The 27,999-nt window shown below is 38.8% G+C and overlaps 1 protein-coding gene and 1 long non-coding RNA gene across 2 annotated transcripts in view; one reads left to right on the top strand and one right to left on the bottom strand.

Annotated features, from left to right (window-relative positions):
- LOC142064604 (uncharacterized) overlaps window positions 1-27,999 on the top strand; it is a 74,516-nt gene that overhangs the window by 16,127 nt on the left and 30,390 nt on the right. The gene's annotated exons all lie outside the window — the stretch shown is intronic.
- Window positions 5-27,342, bottom strand: OPN4 (opsin 4). Its single transcript, XM_075109677.1, has 12 exons — window positions 27,318-27,342; window positions 25,853-26,007; window positions 18,281-18,420; window positions 16,224-16,357; window positions 14,864-15,067; window positions 12,822-12,993; window positions 11,770-11,934; window positions 8,398-8,505; window positions 7,074-7,254; window positions 3,300-3,452; window positions 2,690-2,758; window positions 5-1,349 (listed from the first exon to the last, which is right to left on the bottom strand). The coding sequence occupies exons 1-12, from the start codon at window positions 27,340-27,342 to the stop codon at window positions 1,158-1,160; spliced, it is 1,698 nt and encodes a 565-aa protein (XP_074965778.1). The 3' UTR covers window positions 5-1,157.

The following is a 27,999-nucleotide window of genomic DNA, read 5'->3' as shown; positions in this document are numbered from 1 at the left end:
TTCTGTCCATTTATTCTCAAGAGCTAGAAGGACAACCAGGGAAAAGCAGAAAATTACTGTTTCATAGAACTCTTTTCCTTTCATTTCAGGGGAAATAAGTACAATCTCATGGATTTAGTCACTGTGGAAAAAATCCTCAGCTATAAGGATGCTGCTGTTTAGAGAAGGGAAAAATTAAAATGCTAAAGTGGGGATAGTGTGGATTGCAGACATCTCTAGAACAACTGTTTTTGGAGAACCCTTCTCCTTCCAAGATTTACTTCAGAAAAGCACATCAAAACATAAACCATTTTGAGGTATTAGAAGGCAGATGTATTGACTTACCCATAAGACATTTCAGTACAAACATTGCTTTGAATTCTGCATTCTTCCCATGAAACCTCCTAAAGGAAAGTTGGAAGAAGTTTCCTAATACTTTCCAAAGGCTCTGGGGAGGTTAGCTAAGAGCAGGTTAAACTGGTCTCTTAAGTGACTGTTGGAAAAAGAAGCTAAGTATGGAAAAGACCATAGCCTCATCCTCAGTGTGATTCCTTTCTCTTCTCCCAGAATCTCAGAAATTAAAGATCTGAAACTTCAAACTACTGCTCAAGTACATTGCCTTTCAGTTGGATTGTCCAAGAAAATGAGGGAAAATATGTAATTAATGAGAGAAGGGAGCACTGACTGTGTGATTAAAGTTTCATTTGGTTGAGGAACCTCACAATAATGAAGAAACCATCTTCAGGAAGTAATTATGTTTTCCCACAAATCTCTTAGCTTTAGCTCAGTAATAGCTTTGAAGTTAAACTACACTAAGTGAACAAAGGCCAGTTTTGGATCTCACGCTTCCCTTTCCTCTCAGGTTAATCCTAGGAGGCTTGTAGGTAACATCCATGCAGTGGTGGAATATACCTGAGCAGAGTAAACTCCAAGTGGAAGAAACTGTTTCATGAGCTGCATAAAGAAGAGAGAATAAAATTACAATGTGGCCCAAATCGAGAAGTGAGCCACTGGAGAGAGTTCTGATGCTGAAAAGCTTACTCCCCTTGCTTTTATCCTTGCTTGTCTTGTGTTGTGTCTTTGTGGAAGCATTTCAGAACAATGTATTCTGGATTCAGCTGATCCATAGTTGTTCCATAGGTATTGGCTAAGGTGACATTCTGGCTTGCACCACTCACTTAGCTGTTTGACTTCTTGTTTTGCTTGTGGCTGTTGATCTTTGGGTACAGAAAACCTGAGTTGTATCCAGAAGGCAGCTCTACTCCCTGGACATTGCTGTATGTAATTGTAATGCTGGGTATCTGGGCTGCAGGCAGTCTGTGGTGAGACTCTCCTTTTCTTTGTCCAATACCATTCAGACTCTCACCCCTCTAAAGGATGCAAGGATTTAAAAGAAATGGAAAACACAAACATCTACAAGGAGATCAGGTTGCATCATCTATGAAAATGTAGCATATATTTAGATAAGCTGATCCCCATGACTAACTCAAAACCAAACTTAAAGGATGGAGGAAAAGGTAGATCTGAACATTTTTTGACTGTTTCATGAATAATTTATGAGGAAAAAACTGTTAAGTTCACGTACTAAAGCACAGGCTTTGCATTTGCTACTTAAGAGCTGATCTACTTTGATGAAAAACCAGGCTAATGACAGCACATTCAACTATGAACAAAAGTGCTGTTAACATGCTCAGGCAGTCTATGAATTCAGTGAGGTAAGGAGTCCCTTCATAAAGAGGGACTGTTTAGGTTCACTGGGGCAAGAGGTGCTGTAAAATGTAATGGTAACAGCATAGATAGTTTGAAGGGGGAAGCAAAATAGAGAATGAAGTGAAAACAGGAATTGAGGGAAAGATTAATATTTTTTGACAATAGCAATGCTAGCTGTCACTTGCACAGGATCAAAAAATAAGTGTTAGGATAAGGCTAGCCATAGCTCATAAAGATCACTACTAACAATAAAGAGATAATTTAAGATGTTTATATTACGTCGGGGTTAATATCACAAAGATAAATCTGGCTTGTTTTCACCTGTCAGCTCTTTTCTTTTATTTCCCTGTCTGTCAGGAATTAAAGCAAGTTGACTCACTTGTGACAGATGTCAAAAATATTTTATCAGTATGCTGTAGCTTTGGGTCCTGGGCTACATGGAAGAAGAAATAGACACTAGCACAACAAATTACTGACTAGGTGATATGGCATGTTTCAAAAACTTACCTTGTTTTCCTCCAAGTTGCATTTTTTAGAGTTTTGGTTCTACCCAAACAAGAGAACACTAGTTAACAATGACACTTTGTACAGCAATACTTGCCACAAGACTAGGGCTGTCTCAGAGGTACAGCCATCAGAATGGCTATCTCAGCTTACCGTGTATATTATTCACATAAAGATAGCACAAAATTAACGCTTCCATGCTCCACTAAGGAAATCACAGACCTCATCCGGGAACCTACTGAATTCAAGAAATTATCCAAGTTCCTTGAAGAAGTTGGACTTAAGGAAAACCCCATAGTACATTTGTTCTCCTTCTGCTTAGTTTCAGCAATGATCTATCCTTTGTGGTCATGTTTTCTATATTCTTTCGGGAGTATTATGTGATTTTTGCATCTCAAAAAATAACTTAATTTGTGCTCAGAGGCTGGGACTGTCATTAGGTTTTGTTCCCTCAGTTAGTTAGACCCATGCCAAATATTAAAATAATAATTCTTACAGTAGGTGTAGCAGTGTCCTCTGTGACATTCAATTCCACCATGGGTATGTCATCAGCACCTACAGCTGTCTGAAAAATGAACACAGATAGGAAAGATGTAAATGACATATAGGTATGTAACAATATTTTACATATGTGAAATGCAAATTATAGGAAAAAGAAAAAAAGAGGACAGCAGAGGACTGACTGAAAAGTAGTGATATGCTAAAGATAGCCTTGTATTTACCTCTCACCATATGTGCTCATTTCATAGTAAATGGCAAGAGAACAGAAGGATTGACCAAGTAATTTGGACAGTGAAATACAAATATTACTAAATACACATTTAAAATCAAACACAAAACAACATACCATTCAGATGCAAAGTTCACTAAAACAGCAGCATTGCTTGTCAGAAATGCCACAAAGACAGCTGAATAATGAATCAGGGTGGAAATGAAAAGTTGATGACCTTTTACAGTCTCTAAGTCATTACTCATTGTGTTAACTCATAGGTTATCCCCATCTTCTTGGCAGGAACCTTCATGATTAATTGTGATAAAATGTGCAGATTTGTTAACCTACCAGTTGTCAGAGAATTTAGATATTACCTTAGATAGCAGCCTATTACCTGCTCACAGATCCCAGAATCATGGCGCTTCAGTTTAGGTTTGGCTCTTATGTCACTAGTTTGAGTTGTGTCTTTACCCTTTTCACAGGAAATCTGTCTGCCAGCAACTCTGGAGAACATACTGGGGGTATCAGTTTCTGTGTCAGTACAGCCCTAAAATGAATACAGCAAAACCAATCACATTAGGTTCCTTAGACTTCCATCCAATTTGCCCCATGGGAATCAGTTTTACCTAGACAGAAATTGTAAAAGAGGCAGACATTGTATAAAACACACTTCACAAAAGTTATGCTATGTATGACTTCATAAAATCTTTGCTTATAGGAGGTACAAACAAAACTATCAAGCCCCTTGAGTCTTAAGTTTGGCTTATGTTTCGCCCCCCCCTGCCCCCGATGCACTGCAAAATTTCAAACAAAAGAGTGTTTCGTTATAGTCTGTTGTTGAAACTTCTTTGATACACCTTGTAGCTCTGAGGAGTCAGTGTTTCCATAGTAGTACCCAATTAGGAGGCATGTGTTTGGAGGAATTAGGGCCAAAGTTTCCAAAGTGGCTTGATTGGAAGCAGCAATAAACAGAAAGAAATGTCTGGGGACTGCAGAATCACTGCTTTAGAACCATTTTGTTCCATGAAGGAGCCCTGGTGTTATAAATGTTGTTCTAATTAATGGGAAAACAAAAAAACATTAAAAACAAACAAACAAAAAACAAACCCCCAAGCCACCAGAATTTCCTAGAAGTCAGCCATTTTTCTACAATGAGGAAGAATCCCAGAATTCCATAGACCATAATAAAAGAATGAAACACCTAATGGGGTTGTGCTGAGCAGGTCATGGCAAATTAGCCTCTTTTCTGTTTGACAGTGTACCTTGCCTTAAAATGGGTGAACATAACAGTGCAATACATTTTCTTACATTTTTTCCTGCAGCAAGGATTTTTCATAATCAATCTATGTGCTTTGGATGTAGCTTCCGTCAGAGGAGAGTATATAATTGCTTGAAAATACTCAAAGCAATCATTGATACTTTCAATATTTAATACTTTCAATTATTAATACTTTGATAAACTTTCCCCAGGGAAGAAAATAAATATAAGAGGTGCAGAAAAACATGAACTTTGGTGGAACTGGAGAAATTAGCCTGATGAGTCTGTTACTATTAAGAGAGAATCCCGATTAGTGATGCTGTACCAGAATGTTAAAAAATAACAGATTGATTGCTCTAAGGAGGATCAGGATCATTATTTCTGTGTAACTGTGGGGAAGGATAAGGGGAACACAGTGAAGAAAAAGGAAAAATTAATTTAATTCGGAACAGTGATAATGAAGGTTGTATTTTCAGAAGCATCTTCCTAACCATTGGGGAAGCAATGATGAAGATGAATCTACAGAGTGAAGTGTCTCCAGACTGAAGTGTCTACGTGGAAGTTTTTTTAGAAGAGCTTAACAAAACATCCAGGAGGACAATCTAAACATGTGTTTTGCTGCTGAAGCACAAGAGGTTGGGGTAGGCTATTTTCTGGATCCCAACATTTTAAAAAATGTATACTGTGCTTCCCATTCCCTGCTTAGAGTGTATCAGCACTCGCAGTCCCATTTGATTGAAATTTAAAATGGAAGCAACTTTATTTTCTGAGCACCTGTTCTGGAGCTTGGCTCCTTTTAATTACAAAGAACCAAATAGAATTTTTTTCTTTAGGATTTTCTAAGGTGCAGAATATCTTTGCATCCACAGGAGTACAAAAAAAATTGCATAAAGATGATTTATTGGCTAACAGTTTGATGACCAGCCTTGACATAAAATACATGGCATCATATGTACTGCCTTTTTGCACTGTGAGTGTATGTGTTCAGTTTTGGGCTCCTCACTACAAGAGGGACATTGAATTGCTAGAGCATGTCCAAAGAAGGGCAACAAAGCTGGGGAAGAATCTGGAGAGCAGGTCTTAGGAGAGGTTGAGGGAACTGGGGTTGTTTAGCCTGGAGGAGAGGAGGCTGAGGTGGGAACCTTATCAGTCTCTGCACCTGCCTGAATGGAGGTTGCAGTGAGGTGGGGGTTGGTCTCTCCTCCCAAGTCACTAGTGATAGATTGAGAGGAAACGGCCTCAAGCTGTGTCAGGGGAGGTTTAGATTGGATATTAGGAGAAATTTCTTTACTGACAGAGTGGTCAGTCATTGGAACAGGCTGCCCAGAGAGGTGGGGGAGTCACCATCCCTGGAGGTGTTAAAAAAACATGTAGAGGTGGTACTTCAGGGCATGGTTTAGGAGGCCTGGGGGTGTTGGGCTTGACAGCATGATGGTTGGACTTGATGATCCTAGAGGTCTTTTCCAACCTTAATGATTCTATGGTTCTATGATTCTATGTCTAGAAATCTTATAGCTTAATTGAGTCACATATGGTGCAAAAAAACCCCAAAATAAATTATCAGTGAGCACTGAAGCAATTTTGTTTGTTTGTTTGTTTCAAACGTGAGCACTTCTTTCTGCTCTGTACTTCAGTTAAACTGATGTTACTAATAAATCAGAGTATTCTATGGTCAAATGAAATAGTTAATGGAAACATATGTTCTTGTCAGAAAATCTTAACTCTATCATTGTTCTGAACAAGATCCAGACTTCCTCAAGGCTTATAGAAAATACCAGACTGGAGCATGCCAATTGCTTGGAATTTTTTACTTTAGGTAATTCTCGTTCTCCATTCCACTGTTTTACCTCAAGTGTGAAGAGTTGCTTTCCTAAGCAAAAAGAATTGTTGAATTTTTTGTATGGTTCCCGTTCCCCAGCACTGATAGTGGTGCAAGAACACACAGCATTACTGAAGGAGTCTGTTGGTTTTTAAGAATCAGGATTCACAATCTATGAGATGCCATATAAAAATGTTCCTTCTTTATTAGCCAGTTTTAAAACCTTCCACCTGAATGGTGGCTACTAGCCAGAAGAATTTCATTTTGATCAGATTGAGAAGTCTAAAGAATATAAAGTACAAAGAAATTGAAAGGTCACTGTTAAAAACAACTGTCAGAATTCAGCGCTTGCCTGGATTAGATACAACTGACTATGAAAAAGAACCACCAAGAAAATTATGGCTTGTAATATATTTGGAAATTTCATTTTAAACAACTGCAATAAGCTAACTAATGTGCTTAGTTACTTAGTAATGTAATTTTGAGTTGCAAGAGGGGGCCTAAGATGCCAAATATTTGCCCTGTTTCTAGCTGCTGTGCAAAATATTTGGTTTCATTTAGACTGGCAGAAACAAGCTGTTGAGGTCTTCTGTGCAAATGATTCTGTAATGGATTTAGTGATTTGTCTAAATCTGATGATTAATATGTTTCCAGATACAGCCCAGTTGACTTTCAGAAAGCATTATCTGTTTCATTACAACCTTTCTTTCACTAGAGAACTATTTAGTGACCAGCAGTTTCTTCTTTGTGTATGTCCAAACCTGTGGTCACACAAGCACATCCTAGGAGTGTGACCAGGCTTCCAAGGGTGCTCTGACCCTAAGCTTCCCTTACTTTCTAAAATTCCTGTTGTTCCATCTTTCCACTCTTCTGTCCATGTCACAAACCACCAAGAATACAAAGATCTACATTCTGCTTTTACACTTCAGCCTTCTGTCTTTTGTTTCACTTTGTCCCTCTACTTTCTTTGCAGCTCTTGCGATGAGCACCATAATGCATTTCATCTAAAGAATCTACCACTTTGAAGGACTCTATATGAAAATTAATTACTTTGCAATCAAAAACAGATGTATGGGAAGCAGCTCCCTTACTGATTCACTGTCAGAGAGAGAAGACAGTCGCCTTCTTCCTTTCTGCAGCCCACTTAGCTCAGAAGACTGGCTGGTCACGGTTGCTCTTCTGGAGGAGGGATAACTGCTGAAAGACTGTGAGTCTTTAGGAGAAACTCTCAGCAGGGCTCCAAGGCAAGGAACATATGTTGCAATGGCTCTTCTAATGGATGAGAGGTAGAACCAGTCAGACTTTTTCTGTTAGCACAAAAATTCATTCATCACAAACAATGCATTTATTCAGTGAGATGAACTAATGCTGCATGGACTGGAAAATTACTGGGTACAAAAAGAGTTTTCCAGATATCCAATATCTCATATACAATCACCCTGCAAGATCACTTTTTCACAGTGTTCTGAAGAACTCAAATTTATTGCTTGGCAGGAATAAGAGCATTAAAGTATAACTCTTTGAACCAAAGGGAGCTATTAAAATGATGTTTTATCTTCTTGCAGCTTAACCAGGGCAAAAATAAAATTCTGTCCCTTTAAAGTGAACCTCACTGCAGTACCACATAATGAATTATTTTAATCTTCCCCTAAGCAGCTATTCTAGCTTCCTCTTACACATCTGTTCCCTGGCTATCTGTAGAGTTGTATAAAATGTGCAGTTATATTACAGTATTTCTTTCCTCATATGCAGCATAAGGAACCTGTTTTGTCCAGCTTTCCTCTTCCCGCCAGCCTTCCTCACTTAAATGTTCATGCCCACTTCTTCTCTAACCAGTTGGTCTTTGTAAAGGGTGAAACAACAGCATACATAAGGCATTGCTGCCGTCTGTCAGATCTCACAGCCTGCATCTGAACTTGATATGGTGATGACCCTAGGCATTACAACTCAGAAGAAATACTACCTGAAATATGAAAGTTTGAAGAAAGGTGGGGAGGATGCACAAAATAGGGAAGAGGTGGATTGACTTACTGAACTGCATCTCTCACTGGCCTGGTTAATTTAACAAACTGCTATTTGCAACACTGACAAATGTCTGCATCCCACTGAAGATAGTTAAAAAATTTATGGTGCTTTCCTTTGAGGTGGAAGGTCTCTGTCTTTTACCATGTAATCTGTAAGTACAGATCAGTACCCATAAGCATCTCTAACTCCCATCTGCATAGTAATTTGTTCCAAGTACAAATTCCACTGACATTTATATGGCATTGAGAAGTTTTCTTGGGGAGGACAAGGCTGTCTCGCAGAGGTAAAATGAGCAGGTGAAGCAGAGTTCAGGTACTAATCCTAAAAGTGACAAAGTTACTGTCTGATTATCTTTGCTGTATTAAACATAGTTTATAAGAGCAAACTTACCTGTATTTGGGGTGAGTGATGGCATAAATGATGGGGTTATGGATGACAGAAGCTTTGGCAATCACAGCTGGTATGGAGTTCATGAACGGTGTTAGGACGTGGGAATACCTAGAATAATGCAAATGCATTATATATTTAGTATTGAGTTCTGTGTAGTCTATGCAGTTATACACTGACAAGGGAATGCTTTATTAGTGCTCCAGAGAGAGAAAAGGGGGGAGTTGTGTACCCAAACAGTGAGAGAACAAATTTTATATCCTTTGCCTGTAAAGATCAACACCGGCCTAACCGCATTTCTGAGTGACATGATTTTCTTGGGGCTTCTCTCGCAGCACTTCACTACTGCCACTCAGGATGGTGGTGGTTCCCATGGGGTTTACCCCAGGGACAAAATCAGCCTTCAATAAGCGAATATGCATTCATCAGAGTATCTGTCTGTTCCAAACTCAGCAGATATACTTGCTGAGTCATGTGTCACTAAACAGGTGTGCAGAATGAGGCATTAGAAGGAAAGATAACTAATAAATCTCTTTTCCTAGTCAAACTTTATTTTTTGCCTGATTTGAACTAAAAAGTGAGGGGGAAGTGTTTTTCTGAACTAAACAGTGAAAAGAAAATATTTTCAGATCTCATATGTTACGCTAATGTGTTACTGTGACCATGCATATATGCAAGTGATGTGACTCTAAAAGATATAAGAATTATGACTGATGTCTGTTGGCCATGCTGCTATTATCCAGTTAATTTCTGAAGATAGCCTGAAGTACCCCATAATGTCTTGGTCAGAAGAAAGTCAGTAGAACAGCTCAGACCAAAAAAACAATAACATACCATGTCATAAGCAGTTTCTACCAGGAAAATTCTCCATAGACCTGCTTAGAGGCTATGAAGACCTTTTCCTTTGGTAGAAAGAGTTCTAAGTGAAATGGCCCAATAAATCAATCCTTCCTCCCAAAGATACCATCCTTCCTTTATCACTGCTCTTCCTGAGAAGGCAGTCTAAGCTCCATCTTTCAATTAGCCTTGTATTCCTATAATATTATGGGAGAAAAGGGCTTTTCCTCTCAATCCTCTCAGGAGGTCTCATATGAGTGCTGCAAACAAACAATGAAAAGGATTGCCTAAGCAGGTGGCAGCTCATCTTCCTGGTGAAGAAATTTTTCATCATAGTATGGGAATATTTATGCTCTGTCATGAGGTGGAAATGGTTTGCCAATACAGGTATCATTTCATCAGCCACCTGAATGTGGAGATGCCATTTCACCCTAATTTAAGGTTTTTCTCTGTTAAGCATGTTCTCCACATACAATCTTTAACATGGTTTCTCCTAATCATACTTTTAATGCATTGGTTAGAAGTGTAGTTCTTCATGGAGTCTGGAGAGCACACAACAGTGTGACCTTCTTGGAATGGAGTTTTTGACGCTGAATGATGAGATAGTGCTTTGGTAAGACTGATGGAGAGTTCAGCTAACAGAAACAGTGACAAAGGTTTTTGTTTAAGCTAACCTTTCCCAGAAAATACAATCTCCAGAACAACAATATTAGTGAGCATGACTGTGTGCTACCTCAGTATTCCCCACCCAAAGTAGTTTCTAAAGGAATTAAGGCTCTTCATCTTGTGTATGTTGTTGCTCTGTCAGATGTGTTATCTTTAGACCAAGACAGTAGCCACAGACTCCATGTGTGCCTCCTATATGTGGCATGCAGTGATTTTATCTGAGTTCATTGTAATGAAAGTCCACAGAAGGCCTCCAGGCTTGGTCTATCAATCTCCAAAAAATCCCAGGATTGCCTAAAAGGCATAGTTCAGAAATGGAAAAAAGCTGAATGAAGCTGTGCTGCTCACCAGATGTCTTCATGAGCAAAATTTGCAAATACTCATTTGTCACATACTGTAGAGTTATAAAATCGTCCAGTTGTTCAGATTTTTGTCAGTGTGAGACATGGGCTAGAAGTCAAGTTCAGCAGGCACTTGATCATCCTAAAGAAGATGCTGAATCATATGGGACAGCCTGACAGTTCTACATAGCTAAAATGCTTGGCTTAAAGCATCTCCTAAATTTTTTTTATTTTTTTTTTTTTTTGTGAGGTATCTTAGAGCAAGTATTACTGCAAGGTAACTGTGCTGCATTTCTTTGTCTTCTTGTTCTTCCTCTGTCTCTGGCTGGTCATATTTCACCAGCGGTGGGTGCCCAGTACCTAAGTCCCTCTGTGACAGGAAACAGGACGCTGGGACACATCCTAGGGATTTGTGTTTCTGAGTGAGGAACCTCTTTATCTTCATGGAGAAAATGTTTGCTGCTATGTGGAATTGCCCCTCTGGATACAACAGAAGCAAATCCTCTTGGCATTTTTTCTTCTTAAGCATAAGATTTTAGAAATGCTGTGGTTAGGAAGCTGCCTTCCTAAGCTATGTTTGAGAAGAGGCCCTGCAGTGGCCTCTTCCTTAGGTGCGTAACAAAAATCACCTCAAAATGCTCCATCGTAAGAAAATTTATCCTGTGTGTCAATTTTACAGAAACCTACTTTTTATTTCTGACTTGAAAAATACAAACAAAAGTGGTTTGTACTGTCATAGGAGTCTTTGACTTGAGGATTTGCAGTCAACAAGACTTCCTCAAGCAAATAAGCACACCCATTTTATTAAGGCTAAACTGAAGTACAGAAAAATTCACGTTAACATGGGAGAGATACCTGCATGGAGCCGAGGCATCCAGACTCCCGATACATTGCTTGTACCTTGATTGTATCAACTTCAGTCTGGTGTCAAGCTATGTCCAGATAGTGTATTAATAGTATCATGTTTTTGTTGAATTACTGTATAAAATGCTGACAATTAGATAGACAAAAAACATGCTTAGATGTTTTATATTTATGATTTTTATATCCAGCATCAAAAAGTTCCCCCATGCAAGTATGTACTAATTTTGAACTTGTAAGGAGTTTCAGCGATGTAACACAAGAAAATGAATTGACTTTTGTAAGCAACAGAATTGGAGAAATAAAAGAGAATCAACCCCTGGGTGGATCTTTTTAGCATTTTGGTGCTAAATAAAGTTCAGATAGTTCCAATATCCTAGCATAGAGAATCTGCATTCAGAAGTCACCAGCACAGTAATGTTATGTTGCCAGTAATAACCTTCCTGATTTCTTTTTCTTTTTTACCTTTTTTTTTTTTTAAGTCAAACTAAGGAAAAAAATCACACTCAGCATGTGCCTCATTTGTTAAATGTCACTCCTAAATATGTGAACGTTTTGGATGCACTTCAGGCATTAAACTTGACAGGTAGCTTTGACTTTCATCTGCCTTTTACAGTTTCACACCTTTTGCTTTCACTGAATATTCCTTTGCTGATACATTCATAATTACCCAGCAAAAGCTACCAGAGCAACAACAGAGTATGGTGACCAGGAAATGACATAAAGCAAGATGACAATCAGTGCAATTTTGGCCATCTTCCACTCATTTTTCATCCTCTGATACTGTTTCTGGAACTCTTTATTTCCATGTTTGCATCCAAATGTCTGAATAGACCTAGGGGAAATAAACATACAACAGCAAAAAAAGGAGGTAGGGAATTGAGGAAATAGCTTTATAAAATGGGGCAACAATTACTCTTATGCCAATTCATGCTAAAAGTCATGCACTTTTAACGTGTTAATGTATGTATGTGACCAGTCCTTCACAATTCAGTGCACTTTTGTTGCATAATCAGTGGCAAAATTCACATGTGCTTCAGTGAAGAAAATAGTCCTGTACCAGAAGAATTTCCACATAAATCAGGTATTCAAGCCAACTGAACGGTGCTGTATTAAATAGCTTTAGAGAAGTCTTTGCTTCCCTAGGTCCAGTTTTGGTACCTTACTCTCACTCTGTACTTCTGAGCTATGTGACCGCAGGTGCTGATATCTACAGGACAGATGTCTACAGACTACAAATGTCTGTACAAAGCCATTGGCCTTTGTTTTTACAACAATCGTTTTTGTTTCAGAGACCTGTGATTAAATGTTTTACCTCTTTTTGACCCGTTGTCAAATATGGATTTTTTAGTTTAATTCCATCTGTTTTTCTGTAAATAGTTGTTAGGTGTCTCTGATGTGCCCTTAGTAATTATTTTGGTTGGTTAATTTCTGCAGTCCTTTCTCATCTTTCAGATTTCTCTTGCTGCTACTCATACCCTTTTCTGCACCATTAGACAATACACTGAACGGCTCTGGCTTAAATTCAGGAATGGCCCTTTTAAGGATCATACTTCTTACCATGCTGACTATTGATAGAATTGTTGTTTGGTTTCCTGTCTCAGTCATGCATACAGAGTAAAAGTGAAAAACCTCCCAATTTTCTTCTGTTAGCCTATGTTTTAAGAAAATAAGCAGTCACTTAAACAGAAGGATAAAAACTTAAGACTGTTGGCTACTTACTTGTTGGCCTTCCTGATAGCCTCAAATATAAAGACATAGCTGTACAAAATAGCAATCAAAGGAATGAAAAAGACAAAGCAGAAAAGCAGCATTGTGTAGGCGCGGACTGATGGTGTGAAAGTCATGTAGTCCCAGGAACAGGAAGTCAGCAGACCCTCGGGAACATATGCACCTGGAAGGAAAGACAGGAGAAGACGTAAGCCGTGATGTGATTCTTATTCTGAGTGCAGAAGTTAGAGAAGGATACTCAGAATAACATGGAATTTAGTCCTATTCTCTTAGAGGGAAAAAGAGGTTAAAAGGATAAACGATTCTTCATTTAAAGCACCTCTTTTTATTTTCTTTTACTCTGTTGCCCAATTGTATTTATGTTTGGCATTCTAAGGCTTCAGAGCAGAAAACGGAATAATTTTGTTTCAGTTCTTGAATATTGTTTAAAGCTCAACATAGTCAAAAGGCATGTCTCTAAATACTTCAGTGGGTCTTGGAGCAGACCTGTACTGTTTTTAAATATCTCCATTTCCTGTCAAATTGCAGTCTTCCCAATGAGTGAAATGAAACTGATTGCTATAGCTACCACTTTTTTAAGCTTGCACAGATAAGAGAAATTTACTGTGCAAAGGAGAGAGATTTACTGTGCAGATCAAATTCCTTTTGTCATGAAGTAAAGCTGAGTACAAGTGAAAAAAAAAAGATACATACATAATATTCTGCCTGAAATATGATGTAATCTCCTTAAAGGAATTGTGTCAAACTGTTAAGTAAAGAAATTGTCAACAGCAATGTCTTTTTACCTTTTTAATTGTCGCTTTTTACAGTGATATTTTCTGTTGAACTCTTAAAAATATTGAACCAGATGTGCTCAGATGCATCTAATTACCATATAAGAGTTAGTACCGTGGGTACTATTGGAATCTAATTACAAGATAACAACACCCTTCAAGCAATTATTCCACCTTCTCCAATTAAGAATCGAGAATCTAAGACTATATTGTCATTTTGTTGTTCCAGCAGCTCCTCATTCAACTGAAGGCTGCTTCTCCCAGTATTGCAGTTTGCCTGCTTAAACATGCTTCATGTTTATGGGGAACCAGAATGACAATAACAAGACAATAACAAAAATCTGCTAAAATTCCACTCAGTAACTGAGTTGGTTGCATCGCCCTTTGGGAAAATCAAACATTGCTATGTTCTCACCTCAGCTGAGCTGACACATTCTTTTTTGGAATTAGGGAGCACAATAATGGGCTGGGGGTTTGAATGATGAGTTCATTCTAACTTACTGACTGAAACTGGTGACTCAGGAAACCAATTAATGGTAGCGAGGCAGGTTCAAATGCGGAAGAATAACAGAAACTCTCTTTGTTACAAGTTCAAGGATCAAGATGGTGTATGTGTGTTCCAATTTGCAGGCGTAAAATTAACATTTACAAAACCAAATTAGTTAGTTATTACTAGATGCCATCCTTATTGGAAGCCTTACTGAAAATACCAATGGCTGCACAGACAACGTGACCGAAACCTGGTGCAATTTGCCCATCCAGAACACAGTCAAGACTTACCAAAGATGTACTTGCACAAAATACTCAGACTATATTCCTTTTTTATGTGAATAAAGAAATTTAGGTTGACACTACTTTCTTACACAGCACCTTTGGGGAGGAAAAAAGTAATCAGAAAAAAACACCAATACATTTATTTCACTTTTATATTGTTGAATTTAGTTCAACAGAAATAGATAGGGGATAATAAGCAGGCGCATCCTTCATAAATTTTGGCCTTGATTTTATCTACTGTTCTTTATTCATAAGTAATGAGCTTAAGGGAAAGTGCCATTGTCATATAATATGCTGTAATACACATGGGATTTTTTTTTTCTTTTGATTAGAAATCTTCAGTTTCAATACGTATTTGATCAGTTTTCTTCAAATTGATTTATTTAAGCTTAATATACAAACCATTAATTCAGCCCTCTTCTATACTTGTAATTGGTCTTTAATCCAAAGCTATGAGGGAAAAAACTTTTATTCCATTTCACTTACTCCATCCAAAGAAGGGTGGGAGGCTCCAAGCCAGAGAGTACAGCCAGACTCCTACCAGGATTACCAAGGCCTTCTTCTTAGACATCACTCCAACAGAAGCCAGAGGTTTTGTGATGACAAAATATCTGTCCAAGGCAATCACCATCAACGTGATCATAGATGTAATGCCAAAAAGAGCTCCGCAGAAGGCATACAGCTCACAGCCTTTCAATGAAGACGACAGAAGTAGCAGTGAAATTAATCTACCCATGCTAATTAATTTATGGGAGAGTTCAAGTCTGTATTTCTGGTGAGCTAATGTCTTCTGGAATTTGTAAAGCAAGGGAACTTCAGTTTTCCTGCAGTTGTAATGCTATTTCAAAGCTGCTGTCTGTCTTGCTAATTATGTTATCCACGGAGATAAACTTCAAAGATTTTGTTTGTTTGAGTTGCTGGAGATAGCGATACTTAATGTATTTTCACTCATTGATTTCTGATGTTTCTAGCGGGATCATTTCAGCAGTCCATTAATATCTTGTTTAACTCCAGTTTTACTGCAGCTCCCACAGAAACAGCTGCTTTGCTTAACAATGCGTTATAGCTGCTTTGCTCTCCCGGAACCATTTCTATCTCAAGGTCAGCATAACTGGAGCAAATATGCAAACTATGGATATCTTAATCAGTGATTTTAATTATTCAAACGATCTAATGATTAGAAGCAGGGTTTTAGTTTGGGTTTGTGTTTTAACATGTATGCAACTGAACACTTCATGGAAATAAAAAAAAAAAAAGTGCTTTTGGTCATCAGAGATCAAAATAGCAACATTACTTCTCTGACCTTCCTTTCTGTTCAAGAGGCAAAGACTAGTATTCCTCTTACTGCACTTATAGAGGAAGAATGAAAGCACCTTCATTTCACATTTTCTTACTGCAAAGGAAAGGTTCGGTTAATAATTCTGTTGTGAAAACTCACTTTTGCCAGGCTTTCTTCCCTCACTTTGTCAGGTGCAAGTCCCAGAGCAGGTTATTTAGAAGAGCTCTTAAGCTGGTGTGTTAGGGGGTCGTGCTTCTTTGTCATCGGACTCTGCCAGTTACTAAGTTATGAGATGTCTGGGGAAGAATACTGGCAAGAAGACTAGTCCTGTGCCTTATCTTGCCAATGTTGCCTTTGAATCCGTGTATGTAATTTTCCTCTCCATGGTGGGAATGTATTTATTTCACACAGACAAACATGTTCAAAGGAACATTTGTGTCAACATTGAAACAATGTTGAGAAATGTTCTCAGCATTGCAAGTGTACCTGAGGATAAGGAAATAGCAGACTAACTGCCACTGTGGTAAGAACATACGTAGTGATTTCTTAGAAAGAATATATACAAACCTTTCTCACCAAAAATCCAGCGCTTGTGGAGGCTGTTGGTGAAAAAAACTGGAGACTGCGTAATGGACATCAGGAAGTCACTAATAGCGAGATTGATGATGAATATGTTGGCTGGAGTCTGAAGGCTCCTACTCCTACAAAGATCAGAAGGAATGTTGCTAAACACTGCTGCACTGTTAATTACGTTATTACTCTTTCCTGTGAGCCTTGGCAGCTTCACAAATACCAAGGCACACTACCTGGTGAGCTACAGCAGAGTGCTTCTCATTTCCCTCACGAGAGAACATAAGCAAGGCTTGGTTTTACACATTTATACTCCTGTGCACTTTAGAGGATTGTTTTGATAACCAGCTCAGTGATGGGGATCAATCATATTGTTTTTTAAATATTCTGACCCAGTGCACTGCATGTCCATGATTAACAGGAAATTAAAGTTGATGTACTCTATGGATTTGCTGGATCTGGGTCGTGTTAAGCAGGGGGAGGGGAGTGCATTTTCCACTGCTGATAAGATCAACAGTGACTTCCAAATACAGGGATTAAGCAAGCTCACTATGTACCACATCAAGCATTTTGTTTTACATCAGTTCTTCTCTATGGCACTCATTTTACTGGCCCAGACACTGACTTTAAAGACACTTCAGTGTATCCTGCCTGTATATGCTATTCATAGTATTACAGTACAGTGTTTTAAAGGGTACACATAAAAGCTCAACTGAGAGCTCCTCAGTTTGGAGCTCAGTGTAACTTTTTAGCTCCTTTCTCATATTTTTGGTCTTAGACACAGAATACCAAAATAAATGATAGATTCTTTGCACTGATCCAGAATCAATCACTACGACTACTGTCCCCTGTCTGTCAGTTTGGGAGCAGGGAGATATTATTAGTAGACACTTATGGGCTGCTTGTATTTGTTCAGTAGTCCGCAAAGTTACTGAACATATTTCTTTTTCAGGCAGCTGGCTGTCTTACAATTTGCCATTACTTGAGACTGCTTTGTAGGCATCTGATGTGTTCTCCAAACTTGTGATGTACTTGTTACTTTGCTACCAGTATCTCTTTCTGTCTTCATAACATCTTCAAATGAAGACAAGCTGTGTCCTCTGGCAGAACTGCAACTGCCGTGACTGGATTTCCTTTATGGGACCAGCCAAACAACTGAGCTAGCTTGTGTACTTCACCCTCATATATCTGGTCTGCATGCCAACACCTCTTCTGTTCTAAAGGCCATGTCATTCACGCTTGAGAGTTGGTTTCTGCTCTGAATGCACATTCTGAAACCTACCATTTAATGCACCACATAAATAGAGGCTTGAGACCCAGACTACTTTTGTCCTCACTCCAGTGATTTAAGTTAGCACAGCCAAATTATCATATAATTGCTATTATTTTGGTTTATTACAGTAGTGCCTAAAGACCAATCATGAAGTAGAAGCTCACTGGCCTGGACATCATGCCAATGCTCTGCCCAGTATGACAAAACAGAAACAGGATGAGTGAACAGGAATGGTGAAAATAATCACATTGTTGTCAGAGATCCAATTTCCTTCAGATTTAAACGTTGGAATGTGGCTTTAGTTAAAAGGAAATAAGCCAAGTGTTATACAATGTGAAAACAAGAGGCATGGCCAGTAAGGAACAGAGGAGGAAAAGAAACTGAGTAGTAAGCAGCAGGAGGAAGGAAAAATCTAAAATAGAGAAGATATGTGGGAGACATAGGTGCGAAACATCCCACCATTCCAGTGCAGACACAGTTCAGCCAGTAGAAAAAAATTCACTGGCAGGTTTCTTCTTGGCTGCTTTTCTATTGCTTGGCATATCTGGGTGTTTCTTTGCAATTTTGCTAACAATTTTGCTTCTGCTATGGTTAATGGGACAAGTCAGAGGGAAATGGCAGGCTGCCACTTTTTTTCCTACAGCAATGTCTCTTGGTGCATTTTTACTATGTCTGCATAGTAGTCTGACAGTATGTCTGTGCTGCATTTGCAGAGCATAGTCAAGGTACTGTTAAAGTTCATAAATCTGAGTATTTAAAAAAAAATCCAAAAGAAAGATACCTGCAGAAAGCATAGATGACCAGGAAATTACCCAGAGTTCCTGTGATCCCCACTAAAAGAATGACTATTCCAATTGTATAATGGACATGGTCTGGGACATCCACTGTAGGAAAGGCATCGGGAACATCTTGGACAGTCATCTTCTGTGGAGCAAACAAGAGGTCATAGGTATATTGTCAGACTTCACTGACCAAGCTGGCATGTGTTTCTCTAGAAGAGGAAATGGTCAAGAATGCAAAAAGACAGCAAGCAAAAAAAGTCAGAATAAGCTAAAAGCTTTCAAGTTACATTTGCTGTTGATCATCTTCAGGGGATAAATACACCATCAGCAGTGCAAAGGTCAAAGGGAGCTTTATATGTTTATTGTTGATTTAGAATTTTGGTGAAGAAAAGCAATCTATTCTCTCCCAAAAGAATGATAAAGCTATAGAAGAGAAAAAGGGAGATGGGAAAGGACCCTTTTTATTGCATCTGACTTCAAGTAATGCAGTACTTAACACATAAGTTTTCTGTAGTTTTCAGTTCAGGAAAGTTTGTGTACCTCTGATGTATGATTTCTGTTGTCCTCTGACATCACTGGCTAGACTTTTTTAAGTAGAAATTATCTTCTATAGATAAACATGCGTTTATTCCTTTAGTAGTATCGCTATTTCATTTCTTCCTCTGAATGCCACTGAATTGCTAGCTTCCCTCAAGACTTTGTTACCAAGAGCCTGGCAGCATTGAACAAGAGTCTTTTGGAAACTAAATTAAGGATCAGAAAAACTAAACCACAAATACTTATGCCTCGTTTCCATACTGTTGCTGTACGCTTCTGTGGGAGAACTTATCTTGGGCCGCATATCTCCGGGACACAGGGCTCTACCTACCCTGGGGACAGTGATGCACAGACATCAATATGATGGATGCAAAATGTCTGTTTATTTAACTGCGTCACACTCTTATATAGCTCTTGTGCTTCCTGTTCCTGCCACTCCTATGGGGAGGAGTCTATCTTTCCGTCACAGCCCGTGATCTTCCGGTCGCCGATCCCTGTCTACTTCCCTACACATATCAGTTTTGTTTCTGCTCTGCACTGAATGAAGGTCTGAAGACTACAACATTTTATATAATATTTTAAAAACATTTTTTAGTTAAGTATCAGGAGCCACAAACACATTTTAGGCCAAGCAACCCCAGATTAGTAATGAAGCGAACAATAAGGCTGCACCCAGGAAGCAGGATGACTTGACAGAAATTGAAGAGAGAAGAACAGCTGTCCAAACCATCACTGTTCTGCTCTCTTTTCATATAAGGTCATGCAAGGAGACTTAACCACTCACCTCTGTGCAACTGCCACTGTCCTAAATGTGTCTTGGCATCGGCTCCAACCAGCTAATGTAGTCACAAAAAATACCAAGCCCCATCTTCATTCATCTGCATGGACAGATCCTCTCTCCATAGCCAGGCTTTTCTCATCAAGGGTGGCACTTGCTCTGCAATGGCATGCCACAACCACTGCTTATAGCTCAAGCTGCAGCCATGGCATTCCTCAGCTACCGAGCTATGAGAATCACACCAAGGTTGAGAAAAGCCCAGGAAATATTTTGAATTGTTTGTAGCCTGCCTACTGTGAAAATTGTCAACCTGGCTGTGGCCTAGGATCCAGGACAAGGGAATTGCCTCTACTGAGGTCTGTGCCTATACCGACTTGAATAATGCTATGAAGCTGGATATATTCTTTCTAGTCACAGGTACTGGCAGGTTGTGGTGCAGCTGTCATATGTAGTCAGTTCTTCCTAGGAAAAGGAAGGTTGCTGGTAGAAAAGGAGGAAAGTGCACAGAGGGAGATGTGAAGGTCTCCCTTTTATGCTACAGTTGTGTTAGGAGTTGGCATTCACCATTAGCGTAACTTAGAAATGCCTTTGACAAAACTCCAGTTATCAAAGAATATGGGTATTTGCAGACAATAGAGGCAGACATTACTTCTGAATACATCTGTGAGATTGGGCTGAAGTTATTAGAGGCAGTCTATATTTAAAACCAACGTGCCAGTAGTAAAAGGTGAACCCCAGGAGTGTCTGGAATTCTGGAAGAGATTGCCTTTGCTTGCGTGCTGAAGATCTGCCCACAGCAATCCTCAACAAGTAGAGTGCGCTCCCATGGTTTCTACATTAGCAGCAATGAAATGCTGGACAAATAACTCTGATCTTAGAGAGAGAAAATGTAGCTCTGGCTGTTATTATAATTGGAGCAAAATATTAAGGTTGATACACTCACTGAATGACAGTATCATGACATTTATTGTTCAGGATCCTGCAGCCAAGCGTAAGTTGGCATCACATCATCAACATCAATGGGGATCTTGCCTACACAAAACTTGCTGTGCTTAACACACTGCCAGTAATATAGCAAAAAAATCCCATACTAATATCAAGTGGGAAGGGAGCATCTGAGATAAATCTGTTTTAAATAAATGAGATCAGGTGTTCTTTGGTTCAGATTATTTTTTTCTTTCTCCTTAACCTTGTGGCTAGAATATTTTTAAACTGCTGTTATAGAGTTAATGATGATTATTAATAGAGTGGAGATTTCTGATGTTTTTCCCTGTAGCTATCCATTTAATCAGAACCGGATCAAGGTAACAGAAATGAAGCAACTAAAGGAGCTTGTTTTGGCTACAAAGAACAGATTAAAATGGCTTTAATTTGAATTAAATTTGTGGAGGACTAAGGACAAGGAAAAATTTAAACAACAAATATAAAAACACAGAGAAATCACAAGAGAGGAAAGGTTATTTAAGGGATAATAGAAGACTTTAAAATAACTTATTCAGGAATGAAACAAGTTCAGAGTCAATAAAATGTCAAGCGTGGAAATAAAAGGAATAATATTTATATTGGAGCAGTGATAGGACATAAATAATACAAAATATATGGGCAAAGAAAAGGTCTGCAGCAAAGAAGAATAAATTCACATTTTAGTGTGGACTTCCTGTAGGCCTGGGATTTTTACCACAGGGTCCAACTCTGGCTGTTCTCTAGGAAGAAAAAGTAAATTATTTAAAAAGTAGTTTTACTGTCTTCGTAAGAAAAAACAGATCTCATTCAAGGCTTCTTTAAGTCAAAGAAAGATACTAGTTGACCAACAAGGTGTTAGATCAGGCCTAAGCACTTCAAATTAATCACTAAGTTGCATACATACAGCTTCCTTACTAGAATTTGAAAACACGTGCCTGTATCAAGTTCCGCTCTAGATCTTATAAGACAATTGCACATCAAAAGAAAGGACAGGGAGAAAAAGATATTGCTTGAGGAAATTGGGTCAGTGGGTTAATCAAGAAATCAGACAATTCCTAAAGCTTTCTTTTATTCAGTGTCTCCAGCAGATTAGCCTTGTTTACTCTCTGTCTTCTGTCGTCACCCCCTGGTATGAGTACTTGGTTGGCAGGGGAGAATAAAAATCCCACTGTTGCAACCCCCACTGTGGCTATCGTCCTATGAGAATACTCTGAACAACTATTTCAATTGCATTGATAATACATAGCATTGTTGCCTTGCATGTTTTTCTGTTCAGCTTTCTTTCTATAAACACCTCGTAACGAAGATAAGAAAAAATGAACGCGCAAAACAAGCACTTCATTATTTCTTTTCCAAGTGATATGACAACAGTTTATTTAATATAATGTGGTTCAAAACATCACCAAATGCATAAAGAAACTGAACTGGAAGCTAAGAGGATTTCCAGTGGATGGGCAATGGACTACAGCTTTCCTGAGTCAACAAATAAAAGATGCTTGTACCTGAGGCTCTGGACCACTGGGTGCCAGTATACCCACAGGTCTACTGTGCTGTGGGTGGCTTAGATCCATATTAATTCTGCAGGAAACAATTCACTGGGAAGCACCAACTTCCTGACAGTCAGTCCATATAAATATTGCACATTTCTCAAGCAAGCAAAAAAAATGATCATGGAAGCTGTGGAGGACATCAAGGTAATAACTGTAATATAACAAAATTTCTTCATAGTAAGTACCGAGAGTCAGTTGGAGAACATCTTCGAGCCAAGGATGGCATTTTAGTCAACCTTAAAAGCAGGTTTTATAATATTGTTCAGGTATATATAAAAACTGGCCTTTTGCTAGAACTGTAAAAGAATTTGTGTTTTTAATCTCTGACAAGCATATTATTTATTATTTATTTACACTATACTTTTGCAGAATCAGATGGATAACTTCGGAATGATAAGGAACTTGGGAAGTGCCACACTGATTCAGGCCAGCATTCCTGACAAAACACTAGCCTGCCTTTAGCCATGACCAGGTGTTTCACAGAGCTGTGAAACATGCGTATTGAACAGTGATGTGGGAATTTTGTTTTCAGTATAGTCTTAGCAGTTGGTCTGTACCCTAAAACAGGGTTATTTTCCCCTTGAAAGGATAATCTTAGTGGAGGAAATCTTCATCCTCCATATATAGGTGTAATCCTTTTCTAAATCCTACTCTATCATTTGCCTCAATAGAGTCAGTGGCAAGAAGTTATGAAGTTGCTCCATGTTAGTGTATTTCCTTCCAGCAGGTTTAAGCATGTCCTTGTGGAAACACTACAATAAAGGGAAACAGCTAGGTTTGATGCAGTCTGCCTTCTTAAAATGCTCATTGTTCTCCCTAAGGGATGCTTGTCTACTGCCTACAACAGAACAGCTAAAACAGAACTGTGTTTTCAGTTATCATTCAGTAAACTTGACTGAGACTTACAAACTTGAGATGCTTTTTGGGAGTTTGGAGAAAAGGAAATGTTTGATAGATAAATATGCCTAAATCTTTGCTGTTCTGGCTTCATCCGTGGAGGCTGCAGCACCACATGGAGCCTCCTTATTCTATATTAATGGCCTGCTGCCACGGCTGGTTACAAAGGAGGCAGAATTCTTCCTGGAGGGCCAATCTGAGGAGCCAGCCTGCTTTTTCGAGAAGAAAGCAGCACACAGTCCCTTCTGCTACGGCTTGGTGCAAGCAGAGAAGGGGTAAAAATGAATCAGCCACAGAGAACATCAGTGTATGGAGGAACTTGTATTTTACCATTAAGTTTGTCAAGACCCTGCAAGACACTGGTCTGAAAAGAGTTAAAAGGATAAAGGAATTCCTTTGCAGTCCAGGGCAAAACCACGATTCCTAAGCAATTTGCTCAGGTTGGAGTGAAGTCCAGATCACATATAAAACCCAGGAATATTTGATGCCTGCATCTCTTCTGTCTTGGGAATTTGTTTATTATACACATTTTCCTAAAGAGGTTTTCTAAATTGTTATTTCGTAATTCACTTAAAAAACCCCAAACCAGCTCACTTCTGAATAACCTGTAGTAGAAGACATTCCATTTCTGAAAGTCCAGCCTCGCCCCCATCCACCCATCGCATGAGAAAAATATTTGTGAAAAAAGGACAACACGCAAAGAGCACAGTTCAACTATTATTGGGGAAAAAACCTGTTCTTTTTCAGAGTAAGAAAAAAGTCCTATCACCTAATTACTGTTCATTTGGAGACACTGATTTCTGAAGTCCTACTAAAGCTAACAGTGATGATGGTAGGAGCAAGGCCATGCATGTAAATACTTGTACTGAATACAAATCATATTTGATATAGCCCACTCCTCGCATTCTCCCACTGGCAAGGGTATAAAGTAAGGTTTAGTTTATACTTATAGGAAAAGAAGAAATACTCATAAGGTCACTTGGGGATTTGAAGAGTCCCACACTGACTTTGGCAATGTATCAGGGTTCTTTGTTCTTAAGTTTCCTAAAAACACAGGTAACAAAGCTGCTTATTTACACAGTATGACCTGCACAACTGATGGTAGTGTTAAGCTTTTTACATTACAACAAATCATATAATTTAGAAGAATTATCAGAACAGAAATACTGTAATTTCCTAGGGTTTCTAGGTGCAGTGTTTGCACTGCCTACCTACACGAGGCCTCAAACCACCGATAGCAGTTATTTTCCTTCACAGTTCCTTGCTCCGATTTCTGAGCTTGCCTCTGTAGGCACTTGCTCTGTGATGACAGGCAGCACAAAGACGAGTGTAATCCCACCTCAATTATGGTTTCAGCAGGGTGACGCCGACTGCTAAGCCCTCTTTCCAGTAGGCAGCAGGGCTTTCCATAAATGATGTTTGTACTGTTGAACAATTTGGATAGCAGATTTTGTATCCTGTCTTCTGGATTTAATCTCAACTGCAAGCAGCACATATTGCTTGCAGTCCTGAAACCCTTTTAAACCAATCTTTGTGTCAAAATAAAATGCAAAAGTTTGAAAATACAGTCACTTGACCTAGGGAGAGGAAATGGACAGCTAATTACCTCTTTCAGCAGAATAAGGAAAAAATCCATTTTTGATTTTCCAATGTAAATCACTCTGTCCCCAGCAGCCTTTTCCATTATACGTACACTCTCCAGTTCCCCATCTCCCTCCCTGCTATGTTCTGCTATCCTCTTTCATGTGTTATCCATCTAATTTAGTTTGTAAGCGCCTTGGCTCAGGACATTTCTCTGTTTATTTTCCTGTAATACACTGCGCACACCCAGGTTTCATTAAAAAAAACAAACAAACAAATAAACTGCATTTTTACTATGCAAATAAAAAAATATTTGCTGGTCCTTCATTATAAATTGGGATCAAACTGAAACACCCAATCTAACATCCTATATGCATATAAACTTTTGGAGTGTTTGAAGCTTGCATACAATTTTTAAGCATCCACCATGTTATGTGGGCCACACCAAAATACCTGGTGTGACCACATCAAGATTTTAAGTTGAATTTCAGATTTTAAAAAGTTTTAAAATTAGCTTGGGTCATTTTTAAAAATGCTTTATTTTTAAAAAGACTTTCGTATAAACAGCAGGCGAACAAAACTTTGTAGTCCTATTAGGATAGTGAGATACACAACCAGGAAGAGTACTTCTGAACTCCTTTGGTTTGGGCTTCTGGGGTGGGATGGAGGAAATTTTAAGCATGCCAAAATAAATTCCATCCTGAAGTGTCATCACAACAGATTCTCACCTTCATGCTTCTAAGGAAATTTTCTTTCTGTTTAGTATTTAACAACTGAGAAAGAGCTTTGATATAACTTACCTGGGAAAAACCTTCTGAACAGCTCTCTTGAGTAACTGCAAATAACAACTCTCTAACATTTACATAAGCATTCCACTGCACTTACAGACTATTACAGAAATGACGGGGATTTCCATCTTGAATAATAACACAAGGGCACATTGTGTTTGAACTGCTAAACAGCTGTTTAATGCACAAGAACATGTTGTTTTGATAGTTTGCAACATATTTGGTGTACTTTGCCATTAGACATTCCTCTGTCTTCTGCCCATGTAACTCTGCTGAAAAACACAGCTTCTACAGTCCTTTCAGCAGTAAATAGTTAATAAAAAGAAGATTTTGAAGTTTTCATTATGTTGCTCATTCATTATTGCATTACAGCATTAAATGCGTACATGATTCTGAAATGGCCATTTACAGTTCTATAAATGCCACCTTTGCCAGCAGAACTACTTGCTACATCTTTTAGTGACAGAAAACACTTACTGTTGGGGTTCTAAGAGGCAGGTCCATCAGTGTGCAGGCATTGGCTTCCGAGTCATTCCATGCATTGAAGGACTCCACAATTTTGGTGCTGTTTGGGTCCTCAGAGGGACAAGAGATCCCCCTTTGAATGGGCTGATTACAAAGTTGAACAAAACCTAAGCAAAATCAAAGAAAGAAAAGCTCTTCTCTGAATTTAAGTCAGCCAGTTTACCTTGTGTGTGTGTGTGTGTGTGTGTGTGTGTGTGTGTGTAAAGCAGATTGTCAGATTCCCTGGAATAATGTGAGATCCAGTGCAGAGTTTCTCACTAAAGCTTCAGATTGCTTCACTTCATCTTCAGCTTAGCAAAGGGCAGCAGCAGCTTCCATTTAAATACAGGAGATGAGAGGGTCCGCACATGCCCAGTTCGAAGCTTGTTCCATCCAGATTTCAGCTTCACTTTAATAACAGTATAAAACTGATGCTCACTTAAAAGTGCTGCTATCTTCTTTGCCTTTGACAGGTTTGTGTCTAAATTAATGCTATATCCGCATTATCCCTGTATGAAGACAAAGAAGTTAAAAGGTTGATTTCGCTATCAGTCTTAAATATTAGACCTTACTGTTTCTTTTCACTGTATTGGCGAATTAGTTTTTTTTAGTCTGCTTTTAAAGAAGATGTGTGTGTACAGTTCTGCTGAAACTGTCTGAACTCAAATAGATCCTGGTATTTAACAATGTGCTTATGTGCACTTCTGTCTTGTAGAATTTAGGTCATGGTTCTTTGTTGGCCCGCTTCTAAAAATAAACAAAAAATAGGGATAAAACCCATGGATATCATCCTTTTCTGCTCTTCAGTCAAAAAAAACCAAAACCAAAACCACCCAGAATGCCCCCCACATGAATACCTTAGGCAGAGAACAGCAATAACCACTTGTTTTGAGAGTTGTCTGCTTTCTTGTTCAATGTGTTTATTTAAGGTGTACATGAGCAGATTCTTATTCACCCAAATCTTCCTTTATGTTGTACTGTTCATAGAGATATGAGTTGCTGTATTCCCAGTTGAAGGCTAGTTTTCATGGTCGTAAAGTGAAGTTTAATTGCAATAGAGAATTAGGCACAGAGTGTGAAAAAGCTGTTCTAGCAGATACTGCAGCCTGAATATCACAGAGTTTAGGCCTTTCACCTGCCATCAAAATGACCCTAATGCAAGCTATTAGCTTCATTGCAGTTGGTAATAAAAATAGATGGTGTGAACTGTTTCTGGAAAGCCTTTGTGAGAAGGCGGTGATAGTAACAGTGGAAACTGTATTTCCCCAGCTCAGTGTGGATTTCCCTTCTCATTTACTTTCCTTAAATTAGCACCTGCAGTACCTAACCTTAAACTGAAGCAACAGCAATCCCATTTCTTTGCATGATATCAAAGGCACTCACCTATAGTGCTGCAGATTCCCTTTCCTTGATAGTCATTAAAGAAGGTAGTGTTTACCTTGTGTCACCAGGCCACTGAGCATTGACCAGAGGAGACACTTCTTAGATTCTACAGGCTTTCAAACTGTGAGACCTTAAAAAATAATTATTAGCAGACCTGTCTAAAAAGCAAAGAGATTTCCTCGAGTATCCCTGCCCTGCAATGTTAGATAGACGCAACCAAGCCAGATTTAAACTAGCTGTGGCAGTACTGAGCTCAGAGGTGGCTAATCACCTGACAATTAACTTTGCCAATGTCTGAGATTCTATGGTCATTTTCTAAGGTGTGCTTTTCCCCTCTGTGTGTGACCTCAGACACATGCATATCAGGGCAATTGTGGATGCGGCATTAATGGCGTGAACTTCAAAAGACATTGATGTGAACTCCAAATCCATCACGCCATGTACTTGCATACAGCACACTGTAGGTACGAGGCAACAACGGTGTTAGACATTTTGAGGGACAGGACTTTTTTGGAAGATAATTTTACATTTTACTACTAAAAAGGCAGGAGATGCCATTACAGAAAGCCACAATGTGAAACTGGCAAAAGCTCGTACTATCTTCAAATAAAGCTTATCAAGGGAGCAGAGCAGAAAGTACATTTTAATGACTGAAGTGGAGAGAAAGGAGGGAACGGGAGATCACCATTTGAGTGACCTTTATGTTCAAAGAAGGTGCGTGCAGTTACATCCTGCTT

This window comes from Phalacrocorax aristotelis, chromosome 14 (genome assembly GCF_949628215.1).
Source record: "Phalacrocorax aristotelis chromosome 14, bGulAri2.1, whole genome shotgun sequence".
Classification (NCBI taxonomy): Eukaryota; Metazoa; Chordata; class Aves; order Suliformes; family Phalacrocoracidae; genus Phalacrocorax; species Phalacrocorax aristotelis.
Note: the sequence above shows the minus strand (reverse complement) of the source record. Positions and strands in the feature narration are given on the sequence as shown.